The sequence below is a fragment of the Schistosoma haematobium genome, chromosome 4 (assembly GCF_000699445.3).
Source record: "Schistosoma haematobium chromosome 4, whole genome shotgun sequence".
Classification (NCBI taxonomy): Eukaryota; Metazoa; Platyhelminthes; class Trematoda; order Strigeidida; family Schistosomatidae; genus Schistosoma; species Schistosoma haematobium.
In genome coordinates, this window is record NC_067199.1 from 40,084,825 (window position 1) to 40,103,633 (window position 18,809).

Consider the following 18,809-nt stretch of genomic DNA (forward strand, 5'->3'; position numbering starts at 1 on the left):
TAACAGTCGGTTATGTGCTGTTAGATTATAGTTCCATCAAAGTGAGAAGAAATCGGCGTGAGAAACCATGTCTTTTCGTCATCTCCGCTTATGCCCCGATAGATTGCAGCCCGGATGCAATCAAGGATTAATTCTACCACCAGTTAACCGTTCTTCTCCAGAAAGTGCGTTCGATAGATATTGTAGTACTAGCCGGAGACTTGAATGCTCAGGTCGGGCGTCTAGGCACAGAAGAGAGTCGTTTAGGTGGCCGATGGGGACTTGTTGGTCGCAGGACAGATAACGGAGACCGTCTACTGCAACTGTGCACAGACCACAACCTGTTTCTGGCTAGCACTAACTTCCGGCATAGTCATCGCCGATGTGCCACCTGACCGAATTTCATAGGTACAAAAACTAATAAAGTATGAAATTATTTATTACCGATTGATAAAACAAAAGTTAAAACAAACTACAGTTTAAGCATGATGATAATGAACAAATCTCTAAACTCTATAAAATGTTATTGTAGAACACAAAATATGTTGTTACATTAATTCACTTAAACATAAATATATTCAAGATTATATGACTAACCTGAGGAAGAAAAGCTAATGTTTCATCACCTAATCGATAGAATTGACTTGTTGAAAATATTCCTATTTCACCAGTTGAACGACCACTTAGAGAAAGTTTTTCACAAGCACCTAATAAATGATAAATGGAACAAATATATCTATGATGAATTTGCAATTTACATATTTGAAATATTCATTTCTTATAATTAAAATGATATATTCACATAATTATATGTTTTCTATGTTAACATTAAAAATGAATTCATTATTTCCATTCATCGAACAAATGTAGATGAAGACAACTCGTGTAGCAGAGGTCTTTGCATCAGTAGGCCTCAACATACACAAGGGGAAAACCAAGATCCTAAAATACAACACGGAGAGCACCAACACAATCACACTTGATGGCGAAACTCTGGAAGATGTGGAATCCTTCACGTACCTGGGAAGCATCATCGATCAACAAGGAGGATCAGATGCAGACGTAAAGGCGAGGGTTGGCAAAGCAAGGGCCGCATTCCTACAACTGAACAATATATGGAACTCAAAACAGCTTTCAACCAATACCGAAGTCAGAATCTTCAATACGAATGTCAAGACAGTTCTACTGAAACTTGGAGAACTACCACAAACATCATAAAGAAGGTACAAGTATTTATAAAGTTTTCTACGCAACATATTCAACATCCATTGGTCAGATACCATCAGCAACAAACTACTGTGGGAGAGAACAAACCAGCTTCCAGTTGAAGAGGAAATTAGGAAAAGACGACGGAAATGGATAGAACATACATTACGCAAATCATCAAACTGTATTACGAGGCAAGCCCTAATTTGAAATCCTGAAGGGAAGTGGAAAAGAGGAAGATCAAAGAACACATTACATCGGGAAATAGAAGCAGATATGAAAAGGATGAATAACAACTGGAAGGAGCTGGAGCGGCCTATGCTCCTTCATGAGAAAAAAACAGGCGTAAGTAAGCATTTCCATTCATATTTTGAAGAAGTATACAGACTAATGAGAAATTATTTTGTTATAATAGATTATGATTATTGGGATCATGTACAATATAATTCATCTGTGTTAAATAGCAAATGAAGTATGAAATAAATCACTGAAAAAAAAACAATAGCCAACACTTTGAATTATAAATCGTGGAACATTTTTACAAGTAAAATTAATCAAATATTTACAATGAGTTGGTAAACAATAGTTTACTATTTGATGGTAGTAGAATGAGAATCAAATTCGAAGAATAGAGAGAACTCTACTATTTCCTTCAAATTTGCATACTAGACAAGGAGTTACATTCAATGTATGGGGACTAGTGGTACTAAATAAAGGTTGATTGGTACGATGATAGAACTGTTGATGTATCCAGTTTAAAGTTCAGTAGCTGAATCAATCAGTTACCGCTTGCTAAGACGAACATAAGATTACTCAAATTTCGTTAAGAATGCTACAATCTTAGCAGAAATGATAACTTTAAGTTCTTTTTTTCCAAATCGATTTTGCGCATGACCTTTGCTTTTTTCTGATTGGTTACCATAGCTCTCAGCTAAATTTCTGTACTCTCGAAGTTCATGTCTTCGTTTCTAGATATACAGAGTTGTGTTACGTTGTTTCATTCTGCCACCAAACACAATAAAAGCAGGGAGAACTTCATTTTAAACTTTAAAATTAATTATTCTAAAGATACTTACCGTAAAAAAACACTTGTCTCCTATTTTCTATGAGATAATTGGTGACAGGGCTGAACCAACTTACTTTTCACCTCTTTTATGGGTCACCCTATGTTGGAATATTTTATTCCATTCTTTATTATTCAGGGTCAATAATCAACTGTATGTGCAGATGCATGGAATTTTATAATTGATTTTCTTAAGACAGTGATATGATTACTTGTAAATCAATGACTTTCGTATTTAATCGTATGTATTTTGTGTAACGATGAAAAAAATATTAGCTTGAAGCTCACTAGACCCTTAGTTACGGCATTATTCTAGTACTGATTTTAGTATAGGGGCAAAGACGTGATGAGTCCATTGCCAATAAATAACTTACGTACCAAATAAAGTGCTTTTAGCTTCCCTAGAAGACAGTTTTATGACAAGTAAAATGATATGCAAACAACCCCATTCCGTAAATCACATTAAAACTAATTTTACAACAACAACAAAAATTATTCGGTGATAATAACTATTAAGACTTACCTAGATGTCGATAAAGTTGACCGAGAATTTTAGCTGGATAAACGTTTATTCCAGCTTCATTATAAATCTCTTCAAATGTTTGTACTTCAACTTGATATTCCATTAACTGTTGTTTAATCTCGTTATCTTCAGCTACAAGTACAACTTGCACTGATAGGTCTGGTTTCGGTTCAGTAACCTTTAGTTAGACAAAAAAATAATGTGAAAGAGTGAAAATAACTAAGAACAGAATTGTAGGTCAGTCACAACACGAGTAGCTCAATGGCAATGTTTCAAACTGTGAGGCTGAATAATCTGGATTTGAATTCAGTTAGGAAAACCCTCAGTCCCCTCAAGATTACAGACAGACAAACAAACAAACAAAAAGAAACCAATTCGGAACCTGACACAGGTGTGTGTTGGTCCAAGTCGTGATACCACATTACCATGACGAGATGGAAACAACAAAAGAGATCGAAACAATGCAATAGCCATGATAAAAAAGGCTAAACATTGGGAATATGGTTCGAGAAGACAAAGTGGAAAGGTATGTATCAAGAGATACTGAGATTCAATGTCTAAAGAAAGATAAAGAGTGCATCTGTACACTAGTAAATGATTCTAAGTCACATCGTCTAAAATCTCCAACTACGAATCGCGGTTATCACGTGGACCATAACCAGGTAATCTGCATCTTCTAACATGGCTCAGACCAGTTGTCAATCACTTCATGGATTGATGCCATGTCTTGGTTTGGCTGTTCACAGCTTTCTTCCAACCCACTCCTGTACTACCAAACATCACCCTCGAGGTAGACGGTGATCAGGAATACGTAACACATGTTCTTACCACCACACTCAATTTACCATCTTTACTAAGTACCCTATCTCTAACTCAGCATTACTTACTCGAGCGTTCCACGAAACATGAGTACTGACTCGAAGACACCTATGATCGAAAACCTTCAGCCTAAACTTTCCTTCTACTTTCATAGACTATATTTCACAGCCATAAAGCAAAACAAGACAGACTATTGTACAGTATACACGCCATTTGGTTGGGAGACAAAGATTTTGTTTATTTATTATTTATTTGAACACATAAATATTGGTACAAGAGTGCGCCAATATATATGCGCCACACAAAACAATGAGAATTTGAAGAGAAAGAAAAAAAGAGGTAGGGAGCGTGAAAAAAAGGAACAATAACGAAGAGGTTAATGTAAGGTAGTGTAGTAATAATAATAGTAATAATGAGGGAACGGAAAGGTACAATCAGAAGAAATCTTTCAGTTAAGGAAGACACAACCACTTTTTATGAAAAAAGTAAAAGAAGGCTACAGCAGGATCACCACTGGCTTTTATTCTGAGCCATATCTGATAACGTCTCTAGCCACTGTGTAGCACCATCTCTCGGACCCCAACCAGGGAGTCGTGAAGGACCGACAGAAGCCAGTCCTTTGCAGCTTTCTTTCATACCAAAGATTTTGACTATGTTACAAGTAAGACTAGTTGGATAAAGCTAAGCTACATGTCGTAATCTGTGTCGATGTTTCGCCAGAAACCAACCCAACAGGGATGACAGGATTTTTAAGAGAAAGAAAGTGATCGATGAGCTCAACTAACTCTTTTTCACTAGGATCAGACATTGGCTCACAACAGTCCTACAGCAAAATTTCGGATTTAGAGGGAGAAAAACATATCTCAATTGTGAAAAGATTGCCAATCAGAACACCGACTTATACGACCTTGGCGTTGTGCCAAACAGATGATGCGTTAACCAGAACGAGCAGCCTAGAGTCAGCTGTGTCCTTATTAATCCTTTTAGCCTAGCCCTGTCCGTTGAGTTCAGAACACAATATCGGCTTCCACTGTATAAATCATGTATTTCAGACATATACAGTTTATATACAAGCAAACCAGACCACATCACACCATAAAATAAGAAATAACAGGATCAAGTCAAAAGTGGCTGTGATTGTGAGAGACTGTAACGAATAAATTGGAGATAAGTTAAGAATGGTAAATCGTATCGCAATAATCAGTAGGTCAATCGAAAGGAACACGAACATATATATATATATATATATATATATATATATATATATATATATATAGCTTAGTTACTTAATGAGTATCAAATAAGAATACATGTAATAATAGTCCATAAATAATTACTAGCAGTTACCATCCATTTATTCTTCGTTAGGATATAACAGTTTATTTCTATGATGCAAACCCTTTTAGCTGTATTTGATTGTGAATTGGTAGTTTGTAAGCGTTGTTCAGATTTTGATACATGCATTCGTTCATTGAAGATCCTGGAACCCGTGTGCACTATTAGTTAAGAAGCATGATTTTTTAACTCCCCCTACACAAAAACTCTGTGTCCGCTAGTCCAGTTTAAGCACTGGACGTTTGCTTTTTTTCTTTTCAACCTCGTTAAAACAATTACCACCCAATTGTAGTGAGTAGGAATTCCCTAGCAAAGGACATAAACGCGTGGCCATTTCAAGATAGAAAACATACATTCATTTCGTTTAATTAGTTAATACAGATAGTTCCAGATGAGTTGTAGTGTACTGTATAAATCTGCATTTAGTTTGTTGGATTCATTCAAATTACTTCAGTAATTTTCCTGAAGTAAAAAATTCCGTTATGACGTGAACTATTTTAATGAATTATATTAAATGATATTATATTCGTATGAGTGAAAGTGAGAAAACTTATTTTTAAAAACAATTAGCTATGTCACATACCATACGTCTTCCAAGGGGGTCTATTTCTCCAGGCAATAGAAGACCTTCATAAATAATACTTGCCAATATATATAATGATTGACCCCATATATGTGGTAATGCACCGACTGGTACACGTGTTTGTGTATGTGGATGAGCGATTTCTGCATCGATCGCGTCTATAGGTAATGAATAGGATTCTGGTACATAACAACATGTTCTGCTAAGAACCTGTGTTGTTATTTCACTTGGTCTACGACTTGCACTTCTACTACTGTTTGAAGGTGTAAACGAATGAGACGACTGAAATGAATAACAAGAAGTATCTTTAAAGCAATACCACATTTGATTTATGATAGTTCAACGTTCACATAAGGGTGGAATTGTATGTAAAAGTTTTCACAATACAATCCGACCCAAACACCTACGAATAATTGTTTAAAATATAACTCAGTAATTAATGACTCGACGTTGAAAGATATCTTGGTGTTGTTAGAGCAAGTGATATTATCCAGTTACCGAAATGACAACAGAAGAAACGGGATTAACGGGGCTTGTATTCCGAAAACCAGTGATTGAAAGATTAAGTCATCACTTTGAAATTATTATTTTTATTTGAACACATAAATATTGGTACAAGAGAGCGCCAATATATATGCGCCACACTTAACAAGCTAGTTTACAATGAATACATAACCTGGCCAAATTTTCATGTCTCTCTATCTAGCAAGATCATCTAATATCCAAACTGAATACAAGGATAAATGGAAATGTGTGGATATTTTACTGACAGATTTTATTGTTATGAAATTATCACAGATAGTATGATTTACAAATCTTTCTGTGGAAGTTAGTGTTTTTGAGGGCCACCGATTATTAGATTCAATCTTTTACCTGAAAGGTATTGATTATAAACAGAACAATTGGATGGACTATGACTTAATTTTTTGTAAACAGTAAACCATACTTAAGAAGGCTACGAGCGTGGTAGTAAAACTAACAACAGAAGTTAATACGTTTATACATTATTTAAAGTTAGTTAAGATTTTATGCTTTAGTTGAATCGGGGTAGCATCACATTTGTCAGGACTGCACTACAGTGATTCGGATAAATTTAGAATTCCGTTCAGATGACGATTATGATCAGTAATGTAGGAATAGTTAAAATGAACTCAATTTGTAAATAATTTCTGTTCATATTTTTATCTTTTATAATCTTGTTCAATGTACAATCCTCATTTTAGCTGTAAAACGTTGTTTGTCTTAATATTAACTTCCTTCAAGAACAAGTGATAAACATCCAGCTCCGAGTGAATTCGTCTTGGTTCGCATTGAAGCAGTCACAAAGTCATTAAAACGGAATGCGAAGTGCTTTATTGGCTAACTGGACGTGCAGAAAACTATCCCAACCGACGAATGAGTCTCAACTTTTGATCTTTAGTCAAAGTAACCCTAATTAAGCATTTTACAAGCGAGATACTAATCTATAAGAGAATGAAAATCTGGTGGAACACGTTATTGGGTAACATGATGAGGAGAAATGTTAACTTGGAACATTTTTGGGAAAATGGTACTGAATTAAATTTCAGATAGTTGGAAGGACTTGTACAAAATGTTCTCAATATTTCTGTATTCCTCGAAGAAGGGTTTTTTCAGTCGTGCAACTATTGTTCTCATATTTAAAAACAAGATCATTAGTACATGTGTATTTCACGATTACATAATCAGACACAGCTAGCATTACTTTGCATTGATAGCGTAATACTTTAAAGTTTACTGAAATGCTAACAAACAAAAGCAATTGCGGTTTACAACATGAGCTGACCTTAGTTAAGCAACCACTCAAAGCCAGGAATCACTGGACAACTGTTTTGTTCCAGTATGAGACTCCTCAAAAGTGTGCACCCATGACCCCATCTGGGATATGACTCAAGATCCTAAGATCTCGCTGGGAGTGGTCAGCCTTTAGAACACAAAGCCAGCATCCAGTGGTTGAAGTCAAACACGTAATCTATTGAATGTCAGCCCAGTAATCTAAAGGTTGAGACATGTAGGTCAGGGATCTAAACCCTAGTGGGTTATGAATTCACACTACTGAGGAGCATCGTGATAGGGTGAAACAACCGTCCAGTGCTTCCTGATTTCCAGTGGTTGTCTAACTAAGGTCAGTCTGTTATGTTAACTATGAAGCTTGACAATCTCCACAAACCACTCATGCTCATAAAACCAATTACCTCTGGGATAACGACTTCTTGAAGCATTTGCATATATCGATCTGCATCGTCAAAATCTTCGCGGAAACTTGCATCAATCACGAGCCATGCAAAAAACATTGGCCATTCACATTCAATACCATCAAACATACGTAGCTCCCAAGGCTCGTAATACAGACGGTTCACATCTTCTCTAGCAGTACGAAATCCATCACGTAAAAAACGTCGACAACCATATCTAGTATCAAATTTATACGAAAACAAAAGTGTTAACAAGTTGCAAAATGCTTTTGTAAGGAAGTAGTTTAAGTCAGGATGTCGTTTGAATAAACTCTCACACAACAGTTTGGTCATGATACATTTGAGAAAATAATTAGGGTCAAAACATTAAACGAATGAAATCGATAAACCTTCTATAATGGTAAGCTGGCAGATAGAGATGAAACTATCGATAAACGTTCAGTGCTCTACCCACTATAATATAAAGCAGCTCGAAATACATAAAACTAGGCAGTGTGCTGGAATCACTAACACACAAAATTCAATATATAGCATAAATCTATGTAATACAAGAAAAATATTTCGAGTCCATAACCCGGGCAGTATCATAGTCCTTACACAAATCAAATGAGATTTGTGTGGCGCATATGTATCTGGTGCCCCCTTGTACCAATATCTATGTGTTCAAACAAATAAAATAACCATAACATGATAAAATAAATTAACGTATACATTTTACAGAAGAAATTTATTTAGATGGCTAACTTGAGATTCCTAGTTCGGTTCATGTGAACTTCAATAGTGAGGTGACTCCATATGCCTAATTTTAGTATAATCACTCACCAATAACTCATAATAGATATAGTGGAAAGATAACTGAGCCACTTCAATCAATAGATTATATTATCAACTGGCTTACACGCTTTTGCACAGACGTTTGTAAACTAACTTCCACACAACTTACTTCATTACTTCTCCATGCTTCAAGGATACTTAAAATTGATTTATTCTCAACTCTTCTAGCCTAGTGACTCATATTCCATAGTTATAGATTGTCTGACTTCATACAAGCCAATGGTTCATGCCTTGATATAAGTAATGAGATCACAATTGCTCTAACTGATTGCCGATCTCCTAACAGCTACTGTAATGTTTATATTTGAAGATTGTCTTCAATTACGTAAATCTGGAATATCTTAAAGAACGGTATTCTAATTATTTACCAACACAAAATCGTTCAAATTATCATCATAGTCTTAAGCGATTGCTAACCTCCCCAAAAGCTTTCGAATGATTGCGCTACGTGTTCTTTCAATTAATTCATCGTCCGTGACAGCAAATCCAGGATATGTCAGTATACTTAACAAGCCAGCATCGGTCTCTTTGGAGTTGGACTCACGAGGAAGCATACTTTTAACAGCTATATTACACTGTTCACATTCGTCGAGAGAAACACGAATTGTTGATAGATAACTTCCATCAGCACCAAACAAATCTAAGTCTGTAAGAGCCTCCAAAGCTGCCTGAAATTAAAAGAGAGGGTTATATATACACTCAGTAATTATATTCTAAATAATATGAGCTAATAGTCCAAAACACAAAGTGGATTCTATAGGTTATAACGTGTAGACTTTTATTATTATTATGATCACTTTTAAATCCAAAGGAATTAATTTTGGCATAATGGAAGCTCAAGAATAAAACAGCAAAAACCAAGTCAAAAATAGTCAGTCAGTTAAAAGGTAGGACCAGACACATATATACATTGGTCCAAGTTGCCACACCTCATTAGCACAGCAAGACGAACACTGGATTTATAGAAGCAGTTAACTCAGTGGTGTAATATATAAAGGAAAGATTTTATGTAGGGATATAGTACAGAAAGAGAGAATTAGTTCGTAGTAAGAAAGATGTGAAGCGATTTTAATCTCATAGTTTAAGAGAAAACAAAGAGTGTATACACCTACGCCATTGTGATCGATTCTGAGCCACGTCACGTAGTCTCCAACTACTAGTTACGATAGTCGCGGGGACCCCAACCAAGTAGTCTGCGTCCACTAACATGGCTCAGACTAGAAGTTAGTGACTTCAAGGACTGATGTCACGTTTTGGTTTGGCCGTCCCTAACTTTATTCCAACCATTCCCAACATTAGTCAGCATTGTGCGTCGTGGTAATCGGTGTTCAAGGCAAAAATAATCTGATTATTGAGTTTAGATGTTGGTTGGAGGTAGTCAACAGGAAACCCTGGACCCGGGTTTCGTGCTACTTGGCACTCGTCAGCAAGGTGTACCTGTAATCTTGAGGGAACTGGTGCTCCCTGGCGGATTCGATCTCGTGTCACCCAGCTTCACAGTCAGAGACGTTACCACTGAGCTATCCGAGTAGAACATCAATTCAGTCAGTCAGTCAGCTACAACGTAGGACCAGGCACATATGTGCATCGGTCCAGGTTGCCATACCTCATTAGCACAGCAAGATGAACAGCAGATTCATAGGAGTGGTTAGGTCAAAGGTTGCAATAAGGATATAGTATAGGAAGAAAGAATTAGTTCGTAGACAGAAAGAATGAAGTGATTTTAGTCTCTTAGTTTAAGGGAAGACAGGGAGTGTATACACCGACGCCATTGTGATCGATTCTGAGCCATGTCACCAAGAGTCTCCAACCATTGGTTACGATAGTCACGCCGACCCCAACCAAGTAGTCTGCATCTACCAACATGGCTCAGACTAGAAGTTAGTGACTTCAGGCACTGATGCCACGTTTTGGTTTGGCCGCCCCTAACTTTCTTCCAACCATCCCCTACCCCGGTTAGCATTGCACGTCGTGGTAATCGGTGTTCAGGCATACGTAACACGTGGCCCAACCATCTCAGTCGATGAAGATTCATAACCTCATCAACTGATTTACCATCATTACCCAATACCCTGTGTCTAACCTCGCTATTACTTACCCGGTGATCCCAGCAGATGCCAGCAATATTTCTAAGGCATCTGTGGTCAAATATTAGTAGCTTACGGGTGTCTTCTACTCTTAAGGGCCATGTTTCGCTGCCGTAAATTAAAACAGAACGAACTGCCGCGCAGTATACTCATCCTTCTATTGATAGACGGATATCTCGCCTTCGCCACAGGTGACGTAAGTTGGCAAATGCCAAACGAGCTTTTCGAATCCGTGCTGAGATTTCGTCCGATACCAACCCATTAGGGCTGATCACACTTCCAAGATAAGTGAAGTTGTCAACGCGTTCGACTACTTCACTCCCTATCCTTAGTTCAGGTGTTGACGCAGACCAGTCCTGGAGCAGCAGCTTGCATTTAGAGGGAGAGAAGCGCATCCCAAACATTCTGGCATTGTTGCTTAGTGCTACCAGAAGACTCTGCATTTTGTCAGCGTCTTCACCAAACAGGACTATGTCATCTGCGTATTCTAAGTCGATAAGTGAATCTCCTGGAAGGAGATCAATACCCGAGAATTCAGTCGACGAGAGTGTTATTTCCATCAATAGGTCTATGATGAAGTTAAACAAAAATGGAGAAAGTGGACAGCCTTGACGGACACTACTTGAGGTTGCAAAAGTAGATGACAGTTTGCCATAAGCTCTGACTGGACTAGTAGTGTTCGAGTAAAGAGCCTTCACAAGGTTTATGTACTTCTGAGGTACGCCTTTCAGTGACAGACACTGCCACAGAATCTCGCGGTCTGCCGAGTCAAATGCTGTTTTAAGTCGAGAAAGACCACCATTGTCGGACGCCGATAAGTATGCCTGTGTTCTAGAATCTGACGAATGGTGAATATGTGGTCGATGCAGCCACAACCAGGTCTGACGCCAGCTTGATTCTCTCGTGTTTGCAGTTCACGAGTCTTAGTTAGGCGTTTGATAATTATCGAGGCCAGTATTGTAGATACTATATTAGTTAAACTAATCCCTCTATGGTTGTCACAGGATGATTTTAACCCTCTCTTATATATTTGGACGATAAGTGATTGCGACCAGTCAGATGGGATAAAGTCTAATTCCCAGATCTTAGCTAAAATATTAGTCAACTTAATCGCTAAAATTGGACCACCATCCTTAAAGACCTCTGGAGCCAATCCATCTGGACCAGCTGCCCTTCCTCGTTTCAGATTAACTATAGCCTTTTGAACTTCAGCAAGAGTCGGGGGACCTACTTCAATGTCCCATTCACACTGTCTGGGAATGGAGGGTAGTTGTAGAGTAGCTGAAGGCCAGCTGAACTGTTCTCTAAAATGTTCCGCCCATCGTTCTAAACGTCTGGACTGGGAGCAGATGAGAGTATCATCTTTTTCCGAAATAATCTCACTTACACTTGACTTATTAATTCCAGTTTCTTTTATTAGTCCGTAAAGCTGTCTTGTGTTCCCTATAGTCGCCGCCTTTTCCATCTCTTTTGCTTTCGTTACCCACCACTGCTCACGGTCGTTCTTTAGACTTTTTCTTAACCTAGATCTGATTTGTTTTCGCTCTTCATCATGTTCAGAACCTGATGGGACGAGTTTGCGAGAATCCAGCAGTGTGACAGACCTTGAAGAAATCCACTGGTTCCTTGCAACTCTGTGGTTTAAGTCGCTAATAGATGTCACTGCTGTTTCCACAGCTGATTGTATGCCCTTCCAAGCAACATCTGGGTCAGCCTCGTCTTCACAACTACCTAAGTGTGACCTCAGTTGTTCCTGGAACCTACTTTTGGTTTTCTCGTTACTCAAGTCAGTTCTAACGGGTCTTTTTAATGTGGCTTTTTGCGTCCAGTGAGGCGCAAGCAGATGCGTGCCCGTATTAGGGCATGGTCGGAGTCCAAGCAGGTACTCCAGAATGAGCGACAATCTTCTACCGACCCTCTCCAACGATGACTGATGGCAATATGGTCTATTTGAGTCCATCGTGGGTTTGGTGTAGGGGTCGCCATGTTAGACGATGTCTCTCCTTATGCTTAAAATTTGTGTTTGCTAAAAATAAGCGATTGTCTGAGCACAGTTGCAGCAGACGATCACCATTATCTGTTCGTTGTGCCGGAATACTAAAATACCCACCTAAATGCCTTTCTGTTTGGTTTAAGCTACCTATCTGAGCATTAAAGTCACCCCCTATGAGTACTATGTCTGAGCGTTTAGCTTTCTGAAGAAGTTCGGACAGCTTTCTGTAAAATTCATCTTTCACATCATCTGAGCTGCAGTCAGTGGGAGCGTAGACAGAAACGACGAGAAGGCAACGACGTGTGTCCCTATCCTTCCGAGTTCTTACGGGGCCTTTTTGCCGAACAGCACATAGACGACTGTTGACGGGGATCCACTCTAGCAGTGCTTGTTCGGCCCTCATGCTTAGTGCTATGCCTACACCTGCCAGTCCACGAGAACTTGCCATCGGGTCACCAGATACACGAAGGGTGTACCTCGTTGGCTCTCCGTTTTGCCGAGGTGAGGTCAAGTAAATGACCATCAATTAGGTCATAACATACCACACAACAAAAGTAGAATACATTTATTGGTGAATTTTTAGGCGCGAAAAACAAATCTTTATTTGTTATTTATTTGAATATATTTGTACAAGGAGACACCAAATACATATGTGCCACACAACAACAATGAGGCTGTGAAGAGACGGATGTAAAGTAAGTATAATAAAAAGAACAACAAGGAACAGAAATAAGTGTATGAGAGTGAAGTAATAATAATAATAATAATAATAATAATAATAATAATAATAATAATAATAATAGGAATAGGAATAATAATATTAATGGGAGTAGTTCCGTTAGCAAAAATATAACCAGAAAGAATTCTTCCAGTTAAAGAAGTTACGTTCATTTTTATGAAGTAAAAGAAAGTTACGGCAGGATCACCACTGGTTTCTATTCTGAACCATATCTGATAAGTCAGTCAGTCAGCTACAACGTAGGACCAGGCACATATGTGCATCGGTCCAGGTTGCCATACCACATCAGCACACAAGATGAACACCGGATTCATATCTGATAACGTCCCTAGCCACTGTGTTGCACCATCTTTAGGACCCCAACCAGTGAGTCGTGAAAGACTGACAGAAGCCAATCTTATACAGCTTTCTTTCATATCACGACATCATGTCATACACTGACCACCTCTCCACTTTTCCCGACCAGTCCCAGCGTCAGCAAATAATGCACATGGAATTCTCTGGGACGACATTCGTAAGACATGTCCAAGCCACCGAAGTCGATGTTTCAAGATGGTGACACCAATTGGATTATCGTCTCTGTGCCCGAACACACGATGCCGAATATCTGCATCACTAACATGGTGTTGCCACTGGATGTCAGCAATCCTTCGGAGATAGCGATGATCGAACACAGAGAGTTGTCTAACATCCTGAACTCGGAGAGGCCAGGTTTCACAAGCATAGAGCAGAACCGCTCTCACCGACGCGCTGTAGATCCGACATTTTACAGCCAGACTGACATCACGAAGGCGCCAAAGAGTGACCAAAATGGTATAAGCCGCTCTGGTTCTCACTAAACGTGAATTGATCTCGTCCCTCACGTAACAGCCAGCACTTACGCAGCTACCCAGATACACGAACTTCTCGACTACTTCTACCTACTTACTATCCAGAGTTGATGCAGGTTCATGGCCTTGCCGGTCTCGTCATAGTGCTTTGCACTTAGAAAAGATTAAAAAGCCTTTCTCCAAGCAACAGATCCACACTACCACTACCTACATCCATCAGAGCTGTTTCCAGAACGCCACTGATGGCAAAGTTGAAGAGCAATGGTGACTGAGCAACCCTGCCTAAAAAGATAAATACACGAGTGCAACAACAATTCCTGAACACTTGATACTTTAATATAAAATAGGAGAAACTAAATCGGTAGAATCAGTTTTGAACCGTAAAACATGTTACAGGATAGAAAGTATTGTATCTAGTGTCCGTGTTCATCCGACTTGTGATTTAGACAAACCAGGCAACCAAGTGACCGACTTATGTCTTAAAGCTACCACCTGAAGGCATTCATCTGTTTCAATATTAAACTAAAACGGAAGTATCGGATGGTACTTTAGGTCTTATCATTTGAAATAATGGTTAACTGACAAGAACAACCGCTATTCGTCGTATGACAGCTGAATTTTGTCTTGGTTTGTGGATCAGAAGCAAGTTTACGAACCTTGTTTTGAAACATGTTTGCTGCGTGTAAGCTAGAGATAATATCTGCATTCTCAAATCGAAGCAGGTAGACTGGCGCTCGAACCCAAGACTAGATGGTAAGAAGTTGAGTGCTTAGATCATTGATCAACAATTTACTGGTGCCTAAGTAAACCGGAAAGGTAATAATAACTTTTAGCATGCCATACCGTTCGCTAAAACTGTGTTAAGCAAGCACAGAAATCACATAAAAATACAAAAGATTATCCATAATCAATACTAAGAATTTGTCATGTTACAAACATAATAACGCACAGATTTTCCCTGGTCTCCGGCCGTCATAAAAACGCAACTTTTGATGTTATTTCGCCATCTTAACCTGTAATCTTTGAGCAAGACCACGAAATAATAATTTTTTAACGGCAACCCCTTTTATCACAGAATACTCGAAGTATCTCAATAACAAGTCATATCACTGCAGTTTAGTTTGAGCTTGGATATAATTGGACTTTTGTATATTATTTCGATAGTTGAGAAATGAAAAGAGTAGATGGGGAAGTTTCGATGATCTACGTTGTTACTGACTGACTGACTGACGTTTACAAAACAAATGATTTTTAGAGCATTAAACCACAGTATCAATGAACCATGAATTTTAGGTTGAATCTGGAACTTTTAGCAAATCATATAAACGCAAAAATTAAGTGAAAAGCAGACGTTACCTACCTTAGCCATTCCAACAGATGTCGTGTTAAGTTCTGGAAGCCCATGATTGGTTTTATCTCCACGCTCCCATATCCCGTAATCCTGAGAATTTTTTTATATTAAAACATATTTCCTTACAGGAATGCGATAAGCGTGTTCAATACAGAAAACCAGATTCTGAACAAAAGCTACTTCTTCAAGAGTCCAGATAATGCGCAAACCTAAAAAAAAGTCAATCACTTGGTAACAATTACCAGCAGCTGTCATTTGAGCAAGAATAAGAAGAAAGACAGATATTGCATCAATTTGCAAATGACCCCATTCAAGATCACCAACAACAGTTTTATATGAAGTACTGTCAAACTTTGCATGTAATGAATGGATAGGATTTTGAGTCTTCTTCAATAGTTCTACTTTATCAGACTGTTTCATATAGCAGATGAGTATGCCACGCATCAGCTTCACTACACACTAAAAGAATATTTATTATTATAAAAGAGTACCTTTTCCAACTCATAACTCCGACAACGATCTTCATCAACATCTGGTAATTTCCTATAGACCAGAGATAGACCCCAGATAGAAAGTGAAGCATATGTGTTATCTCTAACCCATGCATGTGAGCTTTTCGATGAAGACGGTATCAGTCCAGTTATAGAGTGCTATAAAAACACTGAGACCCAAAGCGCAGAAAATACCTGATAACATAAAATGCTTGATTCGAGGAGGGTGAAGTAGAAATCAAGTTTCTTTTTATCCATTATCTTAAACAGCAACTATGGTTACCACAAATCAAATCTCCAATTTCCGTGTAACAGAAGTAATGACCTAATCTCTTAGTCTCTGATGATGATGTATCCGTTTTGTTTGGATTTCACCAAATTCCTAAAAAACATAACGTATCAAGAATAAAAGATGGTCTCAGACACAGGTTGTAAAGAACTGTTAGCAGTTAAGGACAAATTTTCTTTAACTAAACTTCCGTTTATTTGACTCGAATCACTATCGTATACTTGATAGAACCGAGCAATGGTAAACTCTTGGGCTTTCATCTAGAACTTATAGAATACTCTGTGTGAAGAGGCTATGTCACTCAAATGATTAAAGTCGACCACGAGGTTTCTGAGAATGCAGTTGACCAGTGAAAAATCGGAGGCAAAGTTACCCACAGAGGTATATACATCAATAATGAAATAAAAGTTAGGTGTACCTTACAAGAATGACAATCGTCGTCACCTAGTATAACAAATTACTATAAGCCTCTGAATCAGTTAGCAAATCTGTGTATCGCTTCTAATAGCATGACATAACTATTTAGTACTTTTAAGCTACTGTAATGAAGTCTCCAAATATCATTTGCCAAAATGTTCAGTTTATGGACCCTGAAAACATATCTTTCTACCATGGTCTAGTAAAGCTCTGAGATGAATGATATACCTCCACCCAGACAGACAACCTGATTTTTATTCCATTAATATTACGAAGCCTTAGTTATTTGTCAGTCAAATGACTCAAAACTATGTAAAACATACCGACTGATCAACTGCCGAAAAGTGAGAATATATCTGGAAATTGAGACTGCCAGTTATGTACACAATACTGAACACAATTATCACGACGGTATAATTTATCAGTCGACAAAGGAATGGTCAGGAACGGAGATAACGAACACAAACCAAACAGTGGTGACTTAATTCAACTATTAGCAACGGTAAACCACCATTAGTTTTCAACTCTGTAGTTAACAAATACTAGTTATTTCAGCAATTTTCTTACTGAGCATCGTCTTACGAAGCAACACTGATACATGTTGTGCGTCCGGCGGGATCTTTCCAGTAGGTCCGACGACGTTAAGGAAGAGTTACAAGAACAGTATGGAGAGACGTGATAAGCAAAGGGGTTTTATGGTTGGAAAAAGGTAATGATTTCCAAACACTAATGAATTGTGGGCACTAACGTACGAGGTGCATTAGCTTACGAGAAAAATTGCGACCATAAGTGGCATTTTTGAGGCTTTTTATTTGTAGAACACTTTTAACAAAGGATACTCTGCGAAAATTTAACTGCCTAATCTCCATATTTTTAAAAACTCTGGGTAGATCTTGGGGTTTTTCGCAGTCGTAAAAATTTTGGGGAAAAACCTTAAAGTTGTGTGGGATTCTGGGGAAATATTGGAAAAAAAACCCAAATTTTCCAATACTTTGAGGATTGTCTCCGGACCTAGGAAAAAATTTGGATTTCATGCTATTTCCCCAAAGTTTTCTATAGCGCCTCCCAAAAACAGACAAAATTTTTCCCAAAATAAAGATATTGGGTGGTAATTATGGTTTTATAAAACTTGGCTTATAAGCCAAGTGTTTTCAAACTTTTGCACTTGATATTACTAATAGTGAATATATCATGTTATAATATTTGAGACCAGTCAGAATTTAGTAGAGTTGTTTGAGTTTCTATAGAATATAACCAGATAAGCGCATACTTTAATCTAACAACTCCATCACTAAGTTCACTAAGGAACCACCACCTTTGTTCTTGTCGCGGTCAGATTACAAAGGAGTTTCGAAACGTGTAAACACATATCCAATATCCAATATCCCTATGAGCTGTATGAAACACTTGATTTCTTTGTACTGGTTTCTTGTTGCCTCAGTAAGGTTTTAGATCTTTAACGATTTCCGATGAGCGATAGTCTGGCTACCTGATCAAACAGTTTAAGGGCTATTTGTGGGTTTAAAATTTTTGTAATGTTCAAGTGGTTCAAATAGTTGTGGAGGGAATCGAAGAAGCTTTCGCTTAACAGGCTTCCGTGTCTAGGATCAGGGGATCACGAATAACTTCAGGCAGGGACCTAGGTGTGTTAACAATAAAAGAGGAAAGAGAAATTGGTGAATCATAGTATGATACTATCCTTAGTCCTTAAGAATAGATCAAGTTGCCTCTTAAAGGACTCCTGGGAAGTCGCTTGGACTAGCTCGGCCGTCAGACAATTCCAGCATTTGACAACTTCCAAGGAGTAAGAGTTGTGTCTACAGTCCGTTCTGCTATGTTGTGTCTCCAATTTATGAGTGTTGCCCCTTCGTTTGGTGTTGGGACTAAGCTTAAGCAGGTGTTTAAGAGGATGTCTAGAAGTGTTAAGCATACTGTCAGCCATCAGAAGGTCATCTCTAAGACGCCTATGCTCTAACGGGTAAAGGTTAAGTGATTGGAGGCGCTTTTCATAAGGTTTAAATTTGAGTCCTCGAACTGATTTCGTGGCTCGCCGTTGG

General features: G+C 38.2%; 1 protein-coding gene across 1 annotated transcript in view; it reads right to left on the reverse strand.

The window, feature by feature from the left end:
• PHKA2 (Phosphorylase b kinase regulatory subunit alpha) overlaps positions 1 to 18,133 on the reverse strand; it is a 61,101-nt gene extending 42,968 nt beyond the window's left edge. Inside the window, exons 1-11 of the mRNA XM_051216397.1 lie at positions 18,023 to 18,133; positions 16,242 to 16,428; positions 16,047 to 16,205; positions 15,798 to 16,014; positions 15,682 to 15,764; positions 15,565 to 15,645; positions 8,973 to 9,223; positions 7,722 to 7,938; positions 5,509 to 5,790; positions 2,772 to 2,949; positions 577 to 686 (exon numbers count right to left, since the gene is read on the reverse strand). Coding sequence (XP_051066991.1) covers positions 577 to 686; positions 2,772 to 2,949; positions 5,509 to 5,790; positions 7,722 to 7,938; positions 8,973 to 9,223; positions 15,565 to 15,645; positions 15,682 to 15,764; positions 15,798 to 16,014; positions 16,047 to 16,205; positions 16,242 to 16,304 — 1,641 coding nt within the window. The 5' untranslated portion in view covers positions 16,305 to 16,428; positions 18,023 to 18,133. The remainder of the gene's footprint in view (positions 1 to 576; positions 687 to 2,771; positions 2,950 to 5,508; positions 5,791 to 7,721; positions 7,939 to 8,972; positions 9,224 to 15,564; positions 15,646 to 15,681; positions 15,765 to 15,797; positions 16,015 to 16,046; positions 16,206 to 16,241; positions 16,429 to 18,022) is intronic.
• Between the last annotated feature and the right edge of the window lie 676 nt (positions 18,134 to 18,809).